Raw genomic sequence first — 17820 nt, 5'->3', positions numbered from 1 at the left:
AGGGGTCCCTATATATAGTGGGGGGAGGGAGGGCAGCAACACAACAGCCCCTGGCGCCTCCCTCTCCCCCTGCAACACCTCTCCCTCTCGCAGAAGCTTGGCAAAGCCGTGCCGAGATCCCCGCTACTTCCACCACCACGCCGTCGTGCTGCTGGATCTCCATCAACCTCTCCTTCCCCCTTGCTGGATCAAGAAGGAGGAGACGTCGCTGCTCCGTACGTGTGTTGAACACGGAGGTGCCGTCCGTTCGGCACTCGGTCATCGGTGATTTGGATCACGGCGAGTACGACTCCATCAACCCCGTTCATTAGAACGCTTCCGCTCGCGATCTACAAGGGTATGTAGATGCACTCCTTTCCCCTCGTTGCTAGTATACTCCATAGATGGATCTTGGTGATGCTTAGGAAATTTTAAAATTCTGCTACGATCCCCAACAACGACATCATACCGTAAGGGGCATCTCAGAGGCGATGAGGCTTTACTGGCAGTCACCAATGAGTTAGCTTAGTGTAGGATTGAAAGTAGGTCTAGAGGGGGTGATTAGACTACTTGACCAAATAAAAATTTAACATTTTCCCAATTTTAGTTGTGGGCAGATTTTAGCAATTAGCACAAGTCAAACAGTCAACCTACACATGCAATTCTAAGAGTGTAGCAACGGAAAGTAAAACAATGCATATGAAGGTAAGGGGAAGGGTTTGGAGAGTGCAAACACAATGATGACACGGAGATTTTTTGCGTGGTTCCGATAGGTGGTGCTATCGTACATCCACATTGATGGAGACTTCAACCCACGAAGGGTAACGGTTTCGCGAGTCCACGGAGGGCTCCACCTACGAAGGGTCCCCGAAGAAGCAACCTTGTCTATCCCACCATGGCCATCGCCCGTGAAGGACTTGCCTCACTCGGGTAGATCTTTTTGAAGTAGGCAATCTCCTTGCCCTTACAAACTTCTTGGTTCAATTCCACAATCTTGTCGGAAGCTCCCAAGCGACACCTAACCAATCTAGGAGACACCACTCTCCAAAAGGTAATAGATGTTGTGTTGATGATGAACTCCTTGCTCTTGTGCTTCAAATGATAGTCTCCCCAACACTCAACTCTCTCTCTCTCTCAAAGATTTGGATATGGTGGAAAGATGATTTGAGTGGAAAGCAACTTGGGAAAGGCTAGAAATCAAGATTATTGTGGTTGGATTGGAATATCTTGATCTCAACACATGAGTAGGTCGTTCTGTCTCAGAAAATGTAGGCTGGACGTGTAGGCACATTCTGATGGCTCTCTCACATATGGAGAAGGGGATGGAGGAGTATATATAGCCTCCACACAAAATCTAACTGTTACACACATTTGACCCAACTCGGTCAGACCGAATAGAAGAACTCAGCGAGACCGATTTAGTACAAAATGTGAACGTTAGGAATCTCGGTGGGACCGACTAGAACAACTCGATGGGACCGATGTGCTAGGTCTAGGGCAAAACCTCATCCCGGTGAAGCCGATTGCTTGAACTCGGTGAGACCGATTTCAACAAAGAGCAAATAGAGAGTTGGTCAAGCAAACTCGGTGGGACCGATTGCACATTTTGGTGAGACCGAAACAATTGCAACATGCAACAGAGAGTTTGCAAGGGCATCTCAGTGAGACCGAGAGCCGTATCAGTGTGACCGAAGTGTTAGGGTTTCTGGCAGTGGCTAGGTCAAATGAACTCGGTGGAGCCGGATAGAACACTTCGATGGGGCCGAGTTTGACTTTGAGTTTTGGACATATTTGGAATGAGAAAGTGGTTGAGGGATTTGGAGCAATATCGCTAAGCACTTTGAGCAAGTAGACCATTAAGCAACACCTCATCCCCTTTTAATAGTATTGGCTTTCCTATGGACTCAATGTGATCTTGGATCACTAAAATATAAATGAGGAGTCTTGAGCTTTTGCCGATATGTGTCCTTATTATTTTGAGGGGTCCACATCTCTAGTCCATGCCATGCCATTCATTGAACTATCTGAAATATTTAACTTGAATGGATATTAGTTCAATGAGCTATATGTTGTTATGAATTACCAAAACCACCCCGGGATTAATTGCACTTTCACTTAGGGCATCTCCAAAGCTGATCCCCAAACCAGACACCACATCCGTTCACGGACCGGAGGGCGGGGGGAGTCCATGAGTACGGATGCAAGAGCCAGCCATCCAACGTAGACCCATACATTTCAAATCGGATTTCAATAAACCAAATGAATTTCATCAAACATGATGAAATCAGCAAAGTTCAGATAGAAAATTCCACAAATCATCCATAAATAGCATGCAAATATCTCTAGTGCAAAAATAATTCAAATTTAAGGAGATAACCAGATATTCAACAAGTTTTTCATGGATATATCAAATTCAATGATATGAGTATAATTAGATCCGACACATGTCGTCCCACAAATATTGCCCCTTGAGTTTCATCCAACAATGGATGTGTGTGAATGATCTGCCCTCTGACCTATAGTACATCACGACGACACGTGTAGGCTACACAACGTGTAGAGCAACATTAAGTGAATAAATGAATTAATCGACATGTAGATCAAGAAGCAAAACTTACGATCTCCGCGCACACTGGCCACATTGCTTCCAGCCGTTCAATCGCACCACAAAACTTCGTGACAGAGTTCTGAATGGTGTACCATCAATGCGCTAACGACTTCACATTGCATTCATGGAAGATGTGCATTGTGGTAGGGCGCAATGTGCTTCCTCTCATGAAACGAACCATGCACACTCTGCCAAAACACCCCGCTCCTTCCGCTCCTGCCTACGAAGTCCGCAGATACTACCAACCACGCATCGCACAACAACTCAACAACTCATCCTCCTTCATCGAGTACCCCGCCATCTCGCTTACTCTAAAGAAACAATATGAAGTTAGAAAAACAGCTCTGGCATTTGATCGAACACCTGTCGGGCATGGTGTCCACCATGGACGGTGTCGAGATGGAGGCGGAAGGTAACTGGCTGCGTAGGCATCCTGGGTGGATGGCATTGTAGTACAAGGCGAGCGGGCGTGTGGGCTGCGAACATCAAGCAATGCATGGGTGGAGGCGTGAGAGGTGCAGCGGAGGTGGTGGATGAGGAAGGTGCATACGCAAAGCAAAGGTGGCAAGGGCGGAGTGGAAGAAAATGGAAATGGGAGGGTTTTTTAGTGGGCCAGGGGTGTTAGAGTCCTACGTGCCGATAGCCCGAACTCCCGTAAAGCCCCCTCCCCCCCCCCCAAAGTTTGCTTCTGATTGCGGGAAAACTGGCGTCCAAACCGCCGAGCATACGGATATGGTACCACATTGGATGGCAGAATAGGTCCGAACAAATTGGCCCGGATGGATGCGGGTGCTTTGAGGGTTGGCATTGGAGATGGTCCTAAAGCATCTACAGCCAAACTTGGCAAATCCGGCCCCCTATACGCCCGCGGACGCGTCCGGGTGCATCCGCGGAAGCTCATTTGGCCTGCCACACATCCACACACCTCAAATGCGGATCCTCAAATCCATGCACATCAATCAAAAGAAAAATCTTCCCAATTCAACAGTTTGAAACAAATACTTCAAAGAAAAACAAATCATAGTTCAACAATCCGGACATGCCCAAATGAAATCAATGTCCGAGCGTGATGGATCACTCGCTGGCTGGCCAGATCACTCGTCAGATGCCATCCATGCCGCCTACTCCGAGGCTATCCTTGCGTCCTGCTTCGTTTGCATCTGGGCGGCATGCTCTGCCTCTGCATGCTCCGTTGTTGTCGTAGCTGCCCTCACTGCCTTGTACTCCCTACGGTCATTGATCTCCTTCTTGTTCTCTACAAGCCACTCTTTTGCATGCTCATCAAAGAGGCTGTCGTCCATCAACATTATCTTCCATCCTCCGTGACCCGTGCGATTTGCAGCCTCTCCTTCTCAAGCTCAACCTCTCAAAATGTCTTGGCATTCTCAAGCTCCCATTTCATCGCCACCTCTTGCTTCTCCAACTCGATCTTCTCCCTCTCAATTTCCGGCTTCTTCTCCGCCCTTTTCTGGTCCCGATCCTTCCTCTCCTTTTGTGCATCCAACATGAGCTTGTACCTCCATTGTTTCTTGTTCTCCCTCATCAGAAAAATGTTCGTCCATGTGGAGGACATTTTTTTGTAGCCGCGGCGTCACAACAGACCCTTTCTTTCTCCCACTTCTTTCCCATGACTTGTCAGTTATCCTTTGGCACAGTGGTGTCACGAATATGCAACTTGTATCACTAGGAGGCCAAAGCCACCATATATAGATGTACATGAGAATGCCAAAAGGCAAGAATACAAAAGGCCAAAGGCCATCATCAATATAACTCTAACGCCCCCCCCCCAAACTCATGGTGGATCCATAACACTGAGTTTGGAGAGGTGAAATCTATGTTGCACTCTAGTTTGTGCCTTCATGAAGAAGTCCGCTAGCTGTAACTCGGAAGGCACATACTGAAGAGTAATAACATGATCCTGCACAGCAGCGCGCACATAATAAGCATCAACACCAATATGTTTGGTAAGCTCATGCTTCACGAGGTCCCGCGCAATACTGATAGCACATGTACTATCGGACAAGAGGGTGGTAGGTGTAGTAACAGAAACACCAAAATCCTCCAGTAGCCATCGTAACCAAGTCACCTCTGACGTCAGAAGAGCCATAGCTCTCAACTCGGCCTCTGCACTCGAACGAGAAACTGCAATCTACTTCTTCGTCTTCCAAGCAATGAGAGAACCACCAAGAAAAACACAGTAAGCAGAAAGTGAACGGCGATCCGAAGGATCACTGGCCCACGTAGCATCCGAATAGGCCTGGAGCTGTAATGAGGAAAAAGAGACGATGAGAGATCGTGCCATGAAGATATCATAGAACACGAAGAAGGTGACTATAGTGAACTGAAGTGGGAGCAGAAACAAACTGACTTAGAATATGGACAGGATAGGAGATATCCGGACGAGTCACAGCAAGATAGACAAGACTCCCAACAAGATGACGGTAACGCGTCGGATCAGACAAGAGCTCACCATCAGAAGCGCGAAGGTTAACATTGAGCTCCATAGGAGTCTCAGCAGTGCGCTCATCACTAAGAGCCGCATGAGCAAGAAGATCCAGGATATACTTTTCTTGAGAAATAGAAAAGCCATCAGAGGTGGAGGAAACCTCAATCCCAGAAAGTAACGAAGGGGACCAAGACCAGACATAAGAAACTGCTCACTAAGACGGGCCTTGACAAAGGCAATGTACTCAGAATCGTCGCCAGTGATGATCATGTCATCAACATATAGAAGGAGAAGAGTCCGGCCATGAGCATAAAGGTGGACAAACAATGCTGGATCATGAGCACTGGGCAAAAAATAGCTGTTGTGACGACAGAGCCAAAACGCTCAAACCAAGCGCAGGGGGCTTGCTTAAGGCCATATAGAGAGCGACGAAGACGGCAAACCATGCCGTTAGGAACTAAATATCCAGGTGGTGGCTGCATATATACTTCCTCATGCAACTCACCATTAAGAAAGGCATTCTTAACATCAAGCCGAGACACGGACCAGTGGCGAACATTGGCCATAGCGAGAAGTGTGCGGACTGTTGTCATATGGGCCATGGGAGCAAAAGTCTCATCATAATCACGACCATCCTCCTGCTGAAAGCCACAAGACGAGCTTTATAACCCTCAAGAGAACCATCATCGCGAGTCTTAATCTTATAGAACCACTTACAAGTGATGGGACGAACATGGGTGGAATGAACAATAGCATCTCAATAAGAATTCGGCTCAAGAAGGTCGAAAGACCATAGCGAGAAGGAGAAACTAGTCAGGGGGCGGACAAGGCCGAGAGGGAAGACCATAAGTCGGTTGAGAGGAGGAAGACAACACACTAGAAGAAGAGGGCGCATCGGTAGACTCATCCACAACACGTGAAAGATGAGTGTAATGGAAAGGAAAGGAGGGAAGAGGTGGAATCACTAGAGGTGGAGACAGGAAATCTATCGGTGATGAAGGTGGGGAAGGGGAATGTATCAGTGATGAAGGTGGAGAGTCATGCGATGAGGGAGGAGAGGATGGCGTTAGATCAGCAACAGCGGGACGAGGAGTAGGAATATTGGGCACAAAGGGAGGTGTATTCGGTAACGTAAGAAAAGAGATGTCCTCCATGGAAAAGGCCGAGGAGGATGGACACGGGTAGAAGGGACGAGATTCATCAAAGGTCACATCCCGGGAAATACGCATCTGGTGACCGACATGGTCTCAACACCTATAGCCCTTATGCTCATCACTGTATCCGAGAAAGACACACTCAACAGACTGAGGGGCCAGTTTGGTGCGTTCTCGAGGGGCAATCAAAACATAGCAAACGCAACCAAACAAACGGAGGGCAGAATAATCAGGAGAACGACCAGAAAGACGTTCAAGAGGAATACCACCCTTTAGAGCAACAGATGGCTGAATGTTGATGAGATGGGTGGAAGGTAACAGCCTCAGCCCAGAAGTGAGGCGGCGATCATCATCGCACGTGCCGTCTCAAGAAGGTGACGATGCTTGCGCTCAGCCACACCATTCTGAGCATGAGCACCAGGGCAAGAGAACTGAGCAAGAGTACCCTGGTTAGCAAGGAATCCTATCAGCGCATGGGAGATATACTCACCAGCTAAATCTGCACGAAATACATGAATAGGAGTGGAAAACTAGGTATGAACCATGGCAGCAAATTTTTTCTATATAGATAAGACCTCGCTACGAGAAGACATGAAATAGATCCAAGTGTACCGAGAAAAATCGTCTATAGAAGGGAGCCGGACCCCAAACATCAGAGTGAACGAGATCAAAAGGACGCTCAGACACTGACTCACTGTGAGGATAGGGTAGCTGAATCTTCTTACCAAGCCTACAACTTAGACAATCCAACGAAGCGTTGTCGGAGACAGACCCCAGAACACCACGATGAACTAAAGATGGGGGACAAGAACCACATAAACGGCCAAGACGATGATGCCACTGCTGAAAAGAGCTGGTAGATGCAGCAACAGGAGTTGCGAGACTAGCGGCGATGTCAGCGAAGGGAAGATGAAGCCAGCCAAACTCCCAGAGACCGTCAGAGCGTCGAGGGTCGGCACCAAGCAGAGCGCCCGTGCAACGGTCCTAAACAGAACACAAATCAAAGTCGAGAATGACCCTACAACTAGAGTCAACTATCTGACCACCAGATATGAGCTGCATGGTAAGTCGAGGAACATGAGCGACAGAGGGAACATTAAATGAAGAAGTGCTAAGAGTGTCTCGACTAGCTACAGGGAGGGGAGTGCCATCAGCTGTAAGAACACGAACTTGAGACTCGGCAGGTCGAACGGAGGTCAAAGTGGAAGAATCATAAGTCATATGAAAAGACGCTCCAGAAATACCTAAAGCATGATATCATGTCACGAATATGCAACTTGTATTACTAGGAGGCCAAAGCCACCATATATAGATGTACATGAGAATGCCAAACCGCAAGAATACAAAAGGCCAAAGGCCATCATCAATATAACTCTAACAAGTGGCTCATACATTGTCCACTACAACATCTTCGTCTTCTTCGTCCAATTGATTGCTGGGAGCTTGAGCCATCATTTTCTCTTCTTGTCGGCCTTGAGATCGGCCACAAGTTGTGTCCACTTTGGTCGGCCATTCAATATCACCCCAACAATGGCTAAAACCAAATGGCTTCTTCTCTGTTATGTGATACATAGTGACCGCCACCGCCGTCTATCAAACAAAATATGTATGAGCATGAGAATGCAACAAAAACAAGCATATGCAAATGATGACAAGATGAAGTCATTGAGCTTACGTGAGTTGCCAATCCCATCCCACTTTGAGGGTGGCCAATCACTTTTGAGTAGTAGCATACTTACTTGTTCACTTCCCTTTGAATGATCCCCCATCGATGTTGGAGAGATGCCACATTGCAGTTGATGATGATAGGATGCGGCTCCACATATTGCTTTTGTTCATGATATTCCTTCCAAATCTTCTCCCAATAATTGTACCCCTTTTGCTCTGTACCGCATATTGGATCCATTGTTGTGGCCAGTCAAGCTTTGACCAACAAGATATCCCAAAACTTAAGAATGTCGGACCTCTTGCCTTTGTCGTCTTTTCCTCCGATTGGGATTTGATGTTGTCCCAACTACAAATGAAGGGCGGGTTGGATCCCCCAATTCGTAGTCCATTTGGGTCGGATCTTGATTATCATTGATCGTGTCCGTCATGATCAACTCCTAAATCATGTCTGAAATGAACTAGCGATATATGCAAAACATATAACATGCCATATACAAAATTGATCGGACAGGAGCAACAAGAACATACCAAGTCTTGTTGTGTCATTCCGTCGAACAGCTCGTGGGCAGCTTTGGTGCCGCCGGTGCCCGTACTTGTCCGCGCCCGAACCAGCTACGGCAAGTGACAGACGTCCACCGTCGGCATCTGCGTGGGCAGAAAGCTCTCCAAAATGCCCCAACCGGTCTTCGGATCCTCCTCTGTCCCAACCTGGTCCGACGGCTCGATCCTTGTCGGCAGCTCGATGGATATAGGTCCGGGGGCCTGGGCGCGACCGGGAGGGGCAGTTGCTCGTCCATGTCCGCATCTGCTCCCTGCGACGCCAACGCTTCCCTCTCTCATTGCCTCCGTCACCGGTCCCTTCGGGCGATGTTCTTCGCCTTGCGGGATGAAGCCGTGGACGGGTCGCCGATGAACAAGGCAGATGCAACCTCTGTCGCGGCGGTCGGGGACGAGCTGGACAACATCTATGGCGGCAGATCGGGACCGGCGGCGAGGATGGGGAGCAAGGGTGGTGGACGGCGAGGCTTCGGACGCGGGAAAGGTTGGAGGAAGACGGGAAGAGGAGGGTTTGGTGGATTTGGTGCAATTTATGGTGGGATATGCGCCCGCTCACACCCGGGCCTTTCCATATCCGCCTCATATTTAGACCGGGCATGAGGATGCCGGTCAAGCCGGGCGTTTGAGGCGTCCATCTGGGTTGGTTTTTTTTACCTGTCAGTGACAAGCCCATCCGCCCGGATGTTTGTGGCGGGTTTGGGGTGCCGGCTGTAGATGCGTCGTTCCTAGGAATTTCTGCTCGGGGCTCATTAGTTCCATTTCATTTTATCCAGAGAAAAGACCACACAGCCATGATGATGTCTTGGTACTACATCTGCGAGGGCGGCCCTTGTACGGTGCCGGCGAAGGGGCTCGCCAGCGGCACACATAACCCGGTGCCGGCCTCTGGTTGACGGTGTGGCAATCACCGTGCCCGTGGTAATGTTTTTTTCTTTTTTAACACGGCCCGTGGTACTGTTGCGGCTGTCCCTTCTGTTGGAATATTAGGCAAGTTCATGATTAATTTCAGTAAATAATTCATGACTAGAAGAGATACTAGCATGCAATAATCTAGCAAACTAGAAGAACAGCAAGACATGCATAACAGCAGCAAACACGTAACAATAGCTGTAGAAACAGACATGAACAGAGGATGTTGAACGTACTGATCGTTAGCTATTATGGGTGCAACAGTGTTGATGACGATGTTGGCGACGATCTGCTGCTGACGGCGATGAATACGACGATGAGTAGCACCGCCCGACTTGGACGGAAGACGACCCGTGATGACGAATTTGAGCAGTTGCGCACAGCGCTTCCCAAAAACCTAATTCGTCCTCTCCCGGTGCAGGATCGCAAAGACGAACGGTTCCGGAGACCTGCTCTCCCACGCGCCGATGCACGCCGGCGTTTGGGATGGAGTAGACTACGATGGCGGCGCAAGTTGTGAGATGAGGCAAAACCCTAGGTGTTTTTCGGTGTGTCTCTGGCCGCAGCCGGTAGCTGTATATATATTAGGACCAGAGGCGGTATTGTGTCGCGACCACAATCCCAAACCGACTCGGTTTCTAATTCGTATACTTACCGGACAAGAAATCAAAAACTTGTCTGCCAAGACATAAAAATAAAACGGCAAAAGGAAGCTGCGCTCCTGCAAGGAGACGGACCGGATTTCGGCGGACCATTCTCGCCTCGCCTCGCCTCGCCACGCCACGGCCCGACCAGGCGAGCGAGCGCGCGTGTGGTTTTCCCTTTCTCTTCTTACACACCACTTAAAGTGGTGGAGAGAACCCACTATATAAAGAGGTCCAACTCTTCTTCAACTTCCGGGGTGGGACTAAACTTAGCACCACCACTTGCCATTTTACACATGGGCTTTGAGATTTCAAAAATTGCTATGAGCCTAGCCCATTAATTCTAACACCTTCGCGATTCAAAAGCCCGGCATGGCGAAAAGCGAGTACTAGAATCACTGTAGATTCAGTTATGTGCTCTCACATGTGTGCTTCAAGCTAATAATTGCCAGTTGGTACCATCAAGATGAGTGATGCAACTGCAGGGCTTGTTTATTTCATAGCACTATTAATTTGTTTGGTTCAAAGGAATGAGGGAAATGTAAAGTGGAGTAGAATTTCCTTTAATCTCGCTTTCAAGGAAAAACGAAGAAATTTCACATGTTTCTGAGGGAACATTCACATGGTATAGATTTTTGGAGAAAGATAAGACAGAAGTTCCCAATATCTTGTTCTAGCCAGATACTGGATCCCCTGGACCTCTTTTTAGAACCCCTGCCCACGAAATATGAGAACCTACATTCCTATCATATATTGGATTGGATTCCTGCGGGTTTTTTTTTTCTATCCGCGTTTTCAGAATCCTGCGAACTAAGCAGGCCCAAATTGTAGCAGCAACACTGCCAGACTGCACTACTACTGTACTTCCATTTCAGTTCCGGAGGAAAGCCCATTACTGCCGCAAACAGCAAGTAGCATGGTAGTACTACAGTACAGTACCGTCCTTCTACAGTACTACAGTACACTGTAAACGTCCTCATCTGTGATCCACAGCTTTTAAGTTCTGGTTGAATTGTGGCTGGGGTTCGTTCAGTTAGAACTGAAGTGTCCTGAAGGTGGCTTGTGTTGATTTACTAAAGCCATTGAGGGCGCTTGAAAGCTATGCAGAATGACAACAGCCCAGCAAAGGAAGGAAGATTTAATCATCCAATAAAATGTGTTATATGGTTGACAATGCTGGCTTCCAGAAACAAATGTTTCGGAAAGCCTGAAAATATGATTGGATCCTAGATGGGGACTGCATGATCTTTGCACAGGTTCTGAGCTCATAATGCCCGATCTGAAAATAAAATATGAAATTCTAATTCTTCTACAACAAAAGCAACATACAAATTCTGTTATAAAGAGCATCACATCTTCAAACTTTGATTAGTTAAGACGGGTAAAGTACAGGCACAGGTATTTTCTCCAGTGGTCCGACAGCCAAACTATGAAGGTTTCTGTGAGGCACACTGCAAATAATTTTACAGTATTGGCCAAACTACCAAGGGACAAACAAAACAAAATGGTGATAGTACAGCACACTGCATATAAATTTACAGTTTTGGCCACACTACCAAGGGAGAAACAAAACAAAATGGTGACACTATAGCAACAGGCCGATAAGGCGGGAACCACTGAAACAGCGAATGAAATAAGACAACATGATCTGTTGCCGGATAGGAGACGTCACATTGTCACAACGAGTAGTGTCAAAAATGATCTTATATTTTGGGACGGAGGGAGCACATTCTAATGTATAGGGTTACCTAAAACGAGCCGTGTGAGCCCTCAAGCAAAGTTTGTGGTACAGTACAGAAGACAATTTCAGGGGAAAAGGGTATTGGATTAAAAATTGTTAGCTGTTACATCTCATGAATTGTCATAATATTTCATGAAATTCCAGAATGTGGCATAAAATAACTCTTGTCTACTAGTCTCAGAACTATTCCATCAAAGTAAGCTGGAAGGAGAAATGACAGCAACACACAACCTGTAGATATAGGTTCACGGGGAGGAAATATCATGAAATCTCCATTCTTCTTGCTCAAAATTCCGATCACACTCAACTTCATTCCTTCCGTGATATATCTACAAGTTTGTGCAATCATGTAAGTTTTCGATGGCTCGATCTACAAAGATACAAACAAACAAAAGGTGTGGATATTCAGGACAAATTTGATTACCCTTCCTCAAGACGGATAAGCTGAGCTTCTTCAGAAGAAAGATTTCTTTCTTGTAGCCAACATTTCAAGGTTGAAGATAGATCGGTACTTCTGCTTGTTGTAACCAAAACATTTTCATCGATCAATGGAACAACTTTCGTGTGGTACCCAGCTTTCACCAAGGCTCTTTTACCTGATTTTGCATCTGTTATGTAGAAATCAGCAGCAAACCTCTGCCGAACTCCACAAAATGTTCAAATGAGAAAAAATAGCATATGTCTGTAGTATCTCACTAGGTACTACAAACCGACAATAACGGCAGAAGCACTATAAAGTTACAAAGGTTGACCCTTGGTGCATTTTGTTGCTTACCAATTATTCTGGAAAAGGAGCTAAAATAATAGGGAATACCCTTGGTGCATAGACTGATAGTATGTTTGTAACACAGTTGTGGTGCGTAGACTAGCTTAAGGCACGATAAGCAGAATACATAATCATTACAGAAAAGAAGCAAAATTGCGATGAGATAGGTGCAAGATGAATGAAGTATGTGTGTGGTACATACAAGGATAAATAATCTCTGCAAATTAGATGTAGATAACCGCAGAGCATTCTTACCTCAGCATGTGTCAATTTCCACCTGGAGCAATTATTTTTAGGATTTGCCACCTCAGAACCCCATCTACCACATTTTCTTAGCAGCGTAGATGTGTATACACAGTTCTCCACCTTCTCATATGAAGAAATCAACGAAATATCACCACATGAAACCAGCTGCACAAAAGAAGGAACATTACAACATATATGAGATTAGCACACCATTCTACTCACATGGTAAATGCACAAGGAAAACAATGCTTGTACCACAGCAATGAATCGGCAAGCCGAGAAACCAAAAGGAACGATCATTAGCCTTTAGTCTTTACATAGAAGTTACTTATGTAAGCTTGGCAAATAAAGTAGGCAGCTCTTTTCCCCTTGCAAGATTATAATATCCAGCCAGCGAAGCTTCTATTCACAGCAATCTAATCTGAGAGAACTAACTTTCAAGATAAGGTCAACGAGCATACACCCATCCAAAAGATTGATGCACCTATACTACACGGCACATGAGTGGGATTGCCACAAGATGCGGAAAGGCTACACGTCGCGCGCATTATACTTCACATATCTTATCTTAGAAATCGATACACTTAGTATACTCCATACAAAATGCGACTGAATTTACTGCCCCACCAAATGGCGGCTCAATTTCGGCAGGCACGAGACTTGAGAACAGAACACTTGTTGGACTTGTTAGATCAATTTCATTGCAATTGCGATCGAGAACAGGTAAAATGCATAAGCAATCGCAAAACGTACGCCGGTAATCTTGACGAGCTGGCCGTCGGCGGCGGCGCGGAGGCTGGAGGCCGGGAGCCCGTCGACGAACCGCCGCAGCACGCGGCCGGAAGCCGCGGCCGCGGCATTCCACAGGAGGAACGCGGACACGGCCGCCGAGAGCACCAGCGCGAGCACGAGCAGCACGGGGCTGCGCACGACGGCGAGGACGAGGACGCCGAGCCCGATCCCCACCGCGAGCAGCGCCGCGACCGCCAAGGCCGCCGGCCTCGGGAACGGCGCGGGCACGGGGCGCCCCGCGTCCCCGGCGGTGGCGCAGAGGTCGTTCAGGGCGGCCGCGTTCGCGCCGGCCTCGGCGTCGGCGGTGGCGCCGCGCCGCTTGCCGTCTTCCCCTCCCGGAAGCATATCTGTCAGCCGCTCGGCTCCCTCCGTTGGCTGCGTGCTCCTACTGTGGTCACTGTTTTGCTCCCTGCCTTTTGACCTTTCCGTCCCCTGCTCTTTCCCCGGTGGTGGGCTTGGCCCTGGTTCTGGCGTGCGGTTTAAGGAAAAGAGGAACCAGCGCGGCGCGCATCTTTACGATGACAGGTGGGGACACGCACACCTCAGTCCCACCTACCAGTCATCGGTACATGCGGTACATTAGAGACGGGCCATGGGGTGATGGTATAGGACTAGAAGATGACGTGTGGGCCCGAATATTGCTCGGCCGCTATGTCAGCGAAGGGTGTAGTGCGGTGCAGTGTGGCTACAGAACTGAGACCACGCTATCAGACTTGGCGTGCTCACTAGTCACATGAGTGTGCTCACTGGACTGAGTGACTGACAGTGAAGCAGTTGGCACCGTACGCTGCCACAATGCGATGATACAGGCATATCAGCTCTCTGACGCGTGGGCCCAGAAGCAGAAGCCTTTTTTATTTTTGCGAAATCCAGAAGCAGAAGCCTGTGGTCACGTATACATATATCTAGGATAATCGCTCTCAGCATATATGGTATTGTACTAATTGCCAGCGGTTGATGACGTGGGAGGGGCTAAGCAGAGGAATTAAGGAACTGTCACAGCTTTTCGTGAGCTCATTATTTAACTCCGTCCAACTCCGACCGATGGGCCCTTGAAGTCACAGGTCTAATCTTTCTGATTCTTTCGAGTTTTTAATTCACGCTTGTCCCTAGGCAGACGGCGACAGAAGAGACACACACCGCAGCAACATGCAGCAGCCGTAAGCGTATTGCTACGGTGATCTGCTCTGCTGCATATTCTGAATCTCTGATCTATTGTACCAGTACACTATACGCCGTACCAGCGGTCAACGCTACAGTAGAGTAGTATACTCCTGTACTCTCACAGACCGTACTTTACAGTATACGATATGCTTTTTTATTATAAAATGGACGGAATCACGCGAGCCTTGGAAAGACCTGGAGATGGGTTGTATTCCTTTCGTCCAGATTTATTGGCCCCTTCTATTTTAATTGTATAAATTTTAGCTATAAATATGAATTGTACTCTTTCCATCCAGAATTACTTGTCGCAGAAACTCCTGCGACAAGCAATTCTGGACGGAGGCAGTATGTCACAAAAGTTATATCCTCGAATGACTCTTTTGAATACAAATCCAATGTCATACTTTCTGTAACATATCCCATATTTTGTTAGCTATGTTGATAGTTTGGCCAAAAATATGAAGGATCCCAATAAATCTGAACGTAGTCAATACTTTTTTCGTCCGGAAATACTTGTCGAATAAATTATTTCTCCGACTAGTATTTGCGGACGGAGGGAATACAAAATTTGATAAGGTTTACATGCAGGGATGGAGCCAAGGAAGACTGTATGACAAGGAGGTGTGGCAAATTATCGTTGCACCAATGTTTGGGAGGGCCTAAACCATTAAAACACAATTTGTTTTCTGTTCTTAAAACGTCATATTAGTATCTCTAAAAATGCTATTGTATATGTGCATACGCTTTCTCTTTCCTCCTCCACAAGAAAAGATCTTCCTCCTCCTCCCGTCGGTGCCGCCATCGGTCCACCACATATTCGATGGCCTTTGGGTCATGTAGGTGCGGAGGACCTCGGCCCCCGCCGGCGGGAGGGACCCGTTCTCGTTATTGTTAGGTTTGGCGTCTTGGTTGGGGTTGTGTCGCAGCGCGTGTCCCTTAGTAGGAATAATGTCTCCCACATTTTATCTCCGTTCCGATGGTGTGTTTAGCTTCGTCGGAGGGCGTGTGGAGGTGTGTCTCCGCCGGATCTCGTGGGATTCAGTCGGTGCTGGTCTTCGCTGGATCCATTTGGATCCGGTCTTCGTTCGTCTTTGTTTGGGTGTTTTCAGGTTTGATCCTTCCGATCTGCAGCTTGCTGGTTTGTTGCTTTATTTATAAAGCGGGGCGAAAGCCTATTTCGAGAATGGTTGTTGCTCTAGTGCGCTAGTCCTATGGGGCCTTAGCACGACGACTTCCCGACTGTCTACTACAGAAGGTTTGTTTGGCTTCGACGAGGGAGGGCGATGACGGCGGCGCGCTTTCAGCTCGCTCTAGTGCTTGTAGTCGTCGCTACATGGTCCATGGACCTCGTTGTAATTTTTCTTATTTCTGATATTCGTTGTGCTGCCATGATTGAATATGAACAGATTGGAAGTTTCTCGCAAAAAAATTATTGTATAAATATTGGCCTGGCCAGGATCCAGATCGCCTCCCCAAGTGTGCCACACTTTGTCAGGCCACAAGTTAGACAAGTTTAACTGAGTTTGCCTTTGCAGCCACACTTATGGCAAGATTTCTTTCATACAAATCGGACCCTAAATGTCATTGAATCGAAAAATTATGATAAGATCATCTCGGGTGTTGCAAAGAGTGACACCAATTTTGATTGTCTCACCTTAGACATATGTGGCAAATAATTATGGCAGATGCTAACAAATTCCGTATATGAACCAAACATGCCCTTGCATTGTAACCATGCGCCCAACATGGCCAAGTGTAACCAAAACCTAGGGGTGGAAAAGTAGGTGGTTTATTTTCTAAAATTCAAACATGTCTATCTTATTAGGTTCTTTTTGACTAGCCTCGAGGGTGGATAGAAGAGATATGGATTTTTCTAAAATCTAATTTTGTTTGTCTTAATTTCATGTGAATGAATTATCATCTTAAATTAAAGGAAGTAACATTTCACCTACATACCGTCGATTAGAGTAGGCCTTTAGACTTTTTTTTCTTTCATTTAGATTTCATTTTATTTTGCAAGAAAAAAATAAAATGGGAAAGTGGCACAATAAGTATTCACAAAGATATATGGTAAAAAAACTAACAATCTTAATTTGGGTCATGAAGGTTATAGCCGGATTGTGCGATTGTTCCTCAAAAGCTAGAATCAAGTGAGTGTATGTGAGCGACTTCGACTGTACTGTGTTAAAAAAAGCTAGAATCAATAAATTTTCTAATTTTCCATTTTTTCTCTTTTATTTTCTATCTTTTCTTTTTCCTATTTTTTTATTCATATTCTTTTCTAGTCTTCATACATGATTCATTTACTTCTTTGTATTATATATTTCTTTTCTTTCCATTTTTTCATTTTATCCTATTTTATTTTCCTCACCTCTTTTTAATGTTTGTTGCCCTTCTTATGAAATGTGTTTGTGGTATTTCTTTTCAATGAATCTATGTATTTTTTCTAGATAGATAAATTTTATATGAATGGTGTATTTCTCATCTTTGTTCACATCACATATGTTTACTACTTTATTTGACAAATATGTTTAGTAAGTTAAGTGAACATTTTTGTTGCACATGTTTTTTAGAAACACTTTCTAATTTCATTCATACTCGTAGCCATTACATGTACACTATTTTGGATTAAAGATCAAATAAAATACAAAGTAACTCCTTCAACTAAGAGTTATAGTGATATCTCCTAGAAATATCTTCTACGTGGTATCAATCTTTGTAAGACAAAATACTCCCAAGACTTTGGTAAAGAGGATGCAATTAGACAGGAGTAATGATTTTAACCATCACTCTTTCACCTACATGAGCTTGATTGCCAACAAAAGTTTTTGATAGTCCCTTGAGTCACCCATTCAAAAAGACAAGAAGCCTTGAATGATGAACATACTTGGATCTGGGATGACCCCTCCCCCTAGAACTCGTTGAATCACAAGATCGTCACCATGGTGTCGAGGAAAGATGTCAGTTCCACATATAATCAAACCAACAAAAAACAGTTTGACACAATAACATAAACTCATCATATTTGAATAATCGATCGGCAAGGACACATACCCTTCTTGCTTCATGCCAACGCTAAAAAGAACGAGAGTATTTTATTCACACAAAACTACGATCCACTACATGTTGATGAAAAATACAAAAC

At 46.2% G+C, this 17820-nt stretch overlaps 1 protein-coding gene across 1 annotated transcript; it reads right to left on the bottom strand.

Moving 5' to 3' along the window:
• Window positions 1–11770: 11770 nt before the first annotated feature.
• LOC123054059 (uncharacterized membrane protein At1g16860) lies at window positions 11771–13953 on the bottom strand. Its single transcript, XM_044477723.1, has 4 exons — window positions 13473–13953; window positions 12729–12884; window positions 12132–12343; window positions 11771–12036 (listed from the first exon to the last, which is right to left on the bottom strand). The coding sequence occupies exons 1-4, from the start codon at window positions 13854–13856 to the stop codon at window positions 11838–11840; spliced, it is 951 nt and encodes a 316-aa protein (XP_044333658.1). The 5' UTR covers window positions 13857–13953; the 3' UTR covers window positions 11771–11837.
• Window positions 13954–17820: the final 3867 nt, after the last annotated feature.

The sequence above is a fragment of the Triticum aestivum genome, chromosome 2D, assembly GCF_018294505.1.
Source record: "Triticum aestivum cultivar Chinese Spring chromosome 2D, IWGSC CS RefSeq v2.1, whole genome shotgun sequence".
Taxonomy (NCBI): Eukaryota; Viridiplantae; Streptophyta; class Magnoliopsida; order Poales; family Poaceae; genus Triticum; species Triticum aestivum.
The sequence above is the reverse complement of the archived record's forward strand: the minus strand, read 5'-3'. Positions and strand labels throughout refer to the sequence as shown.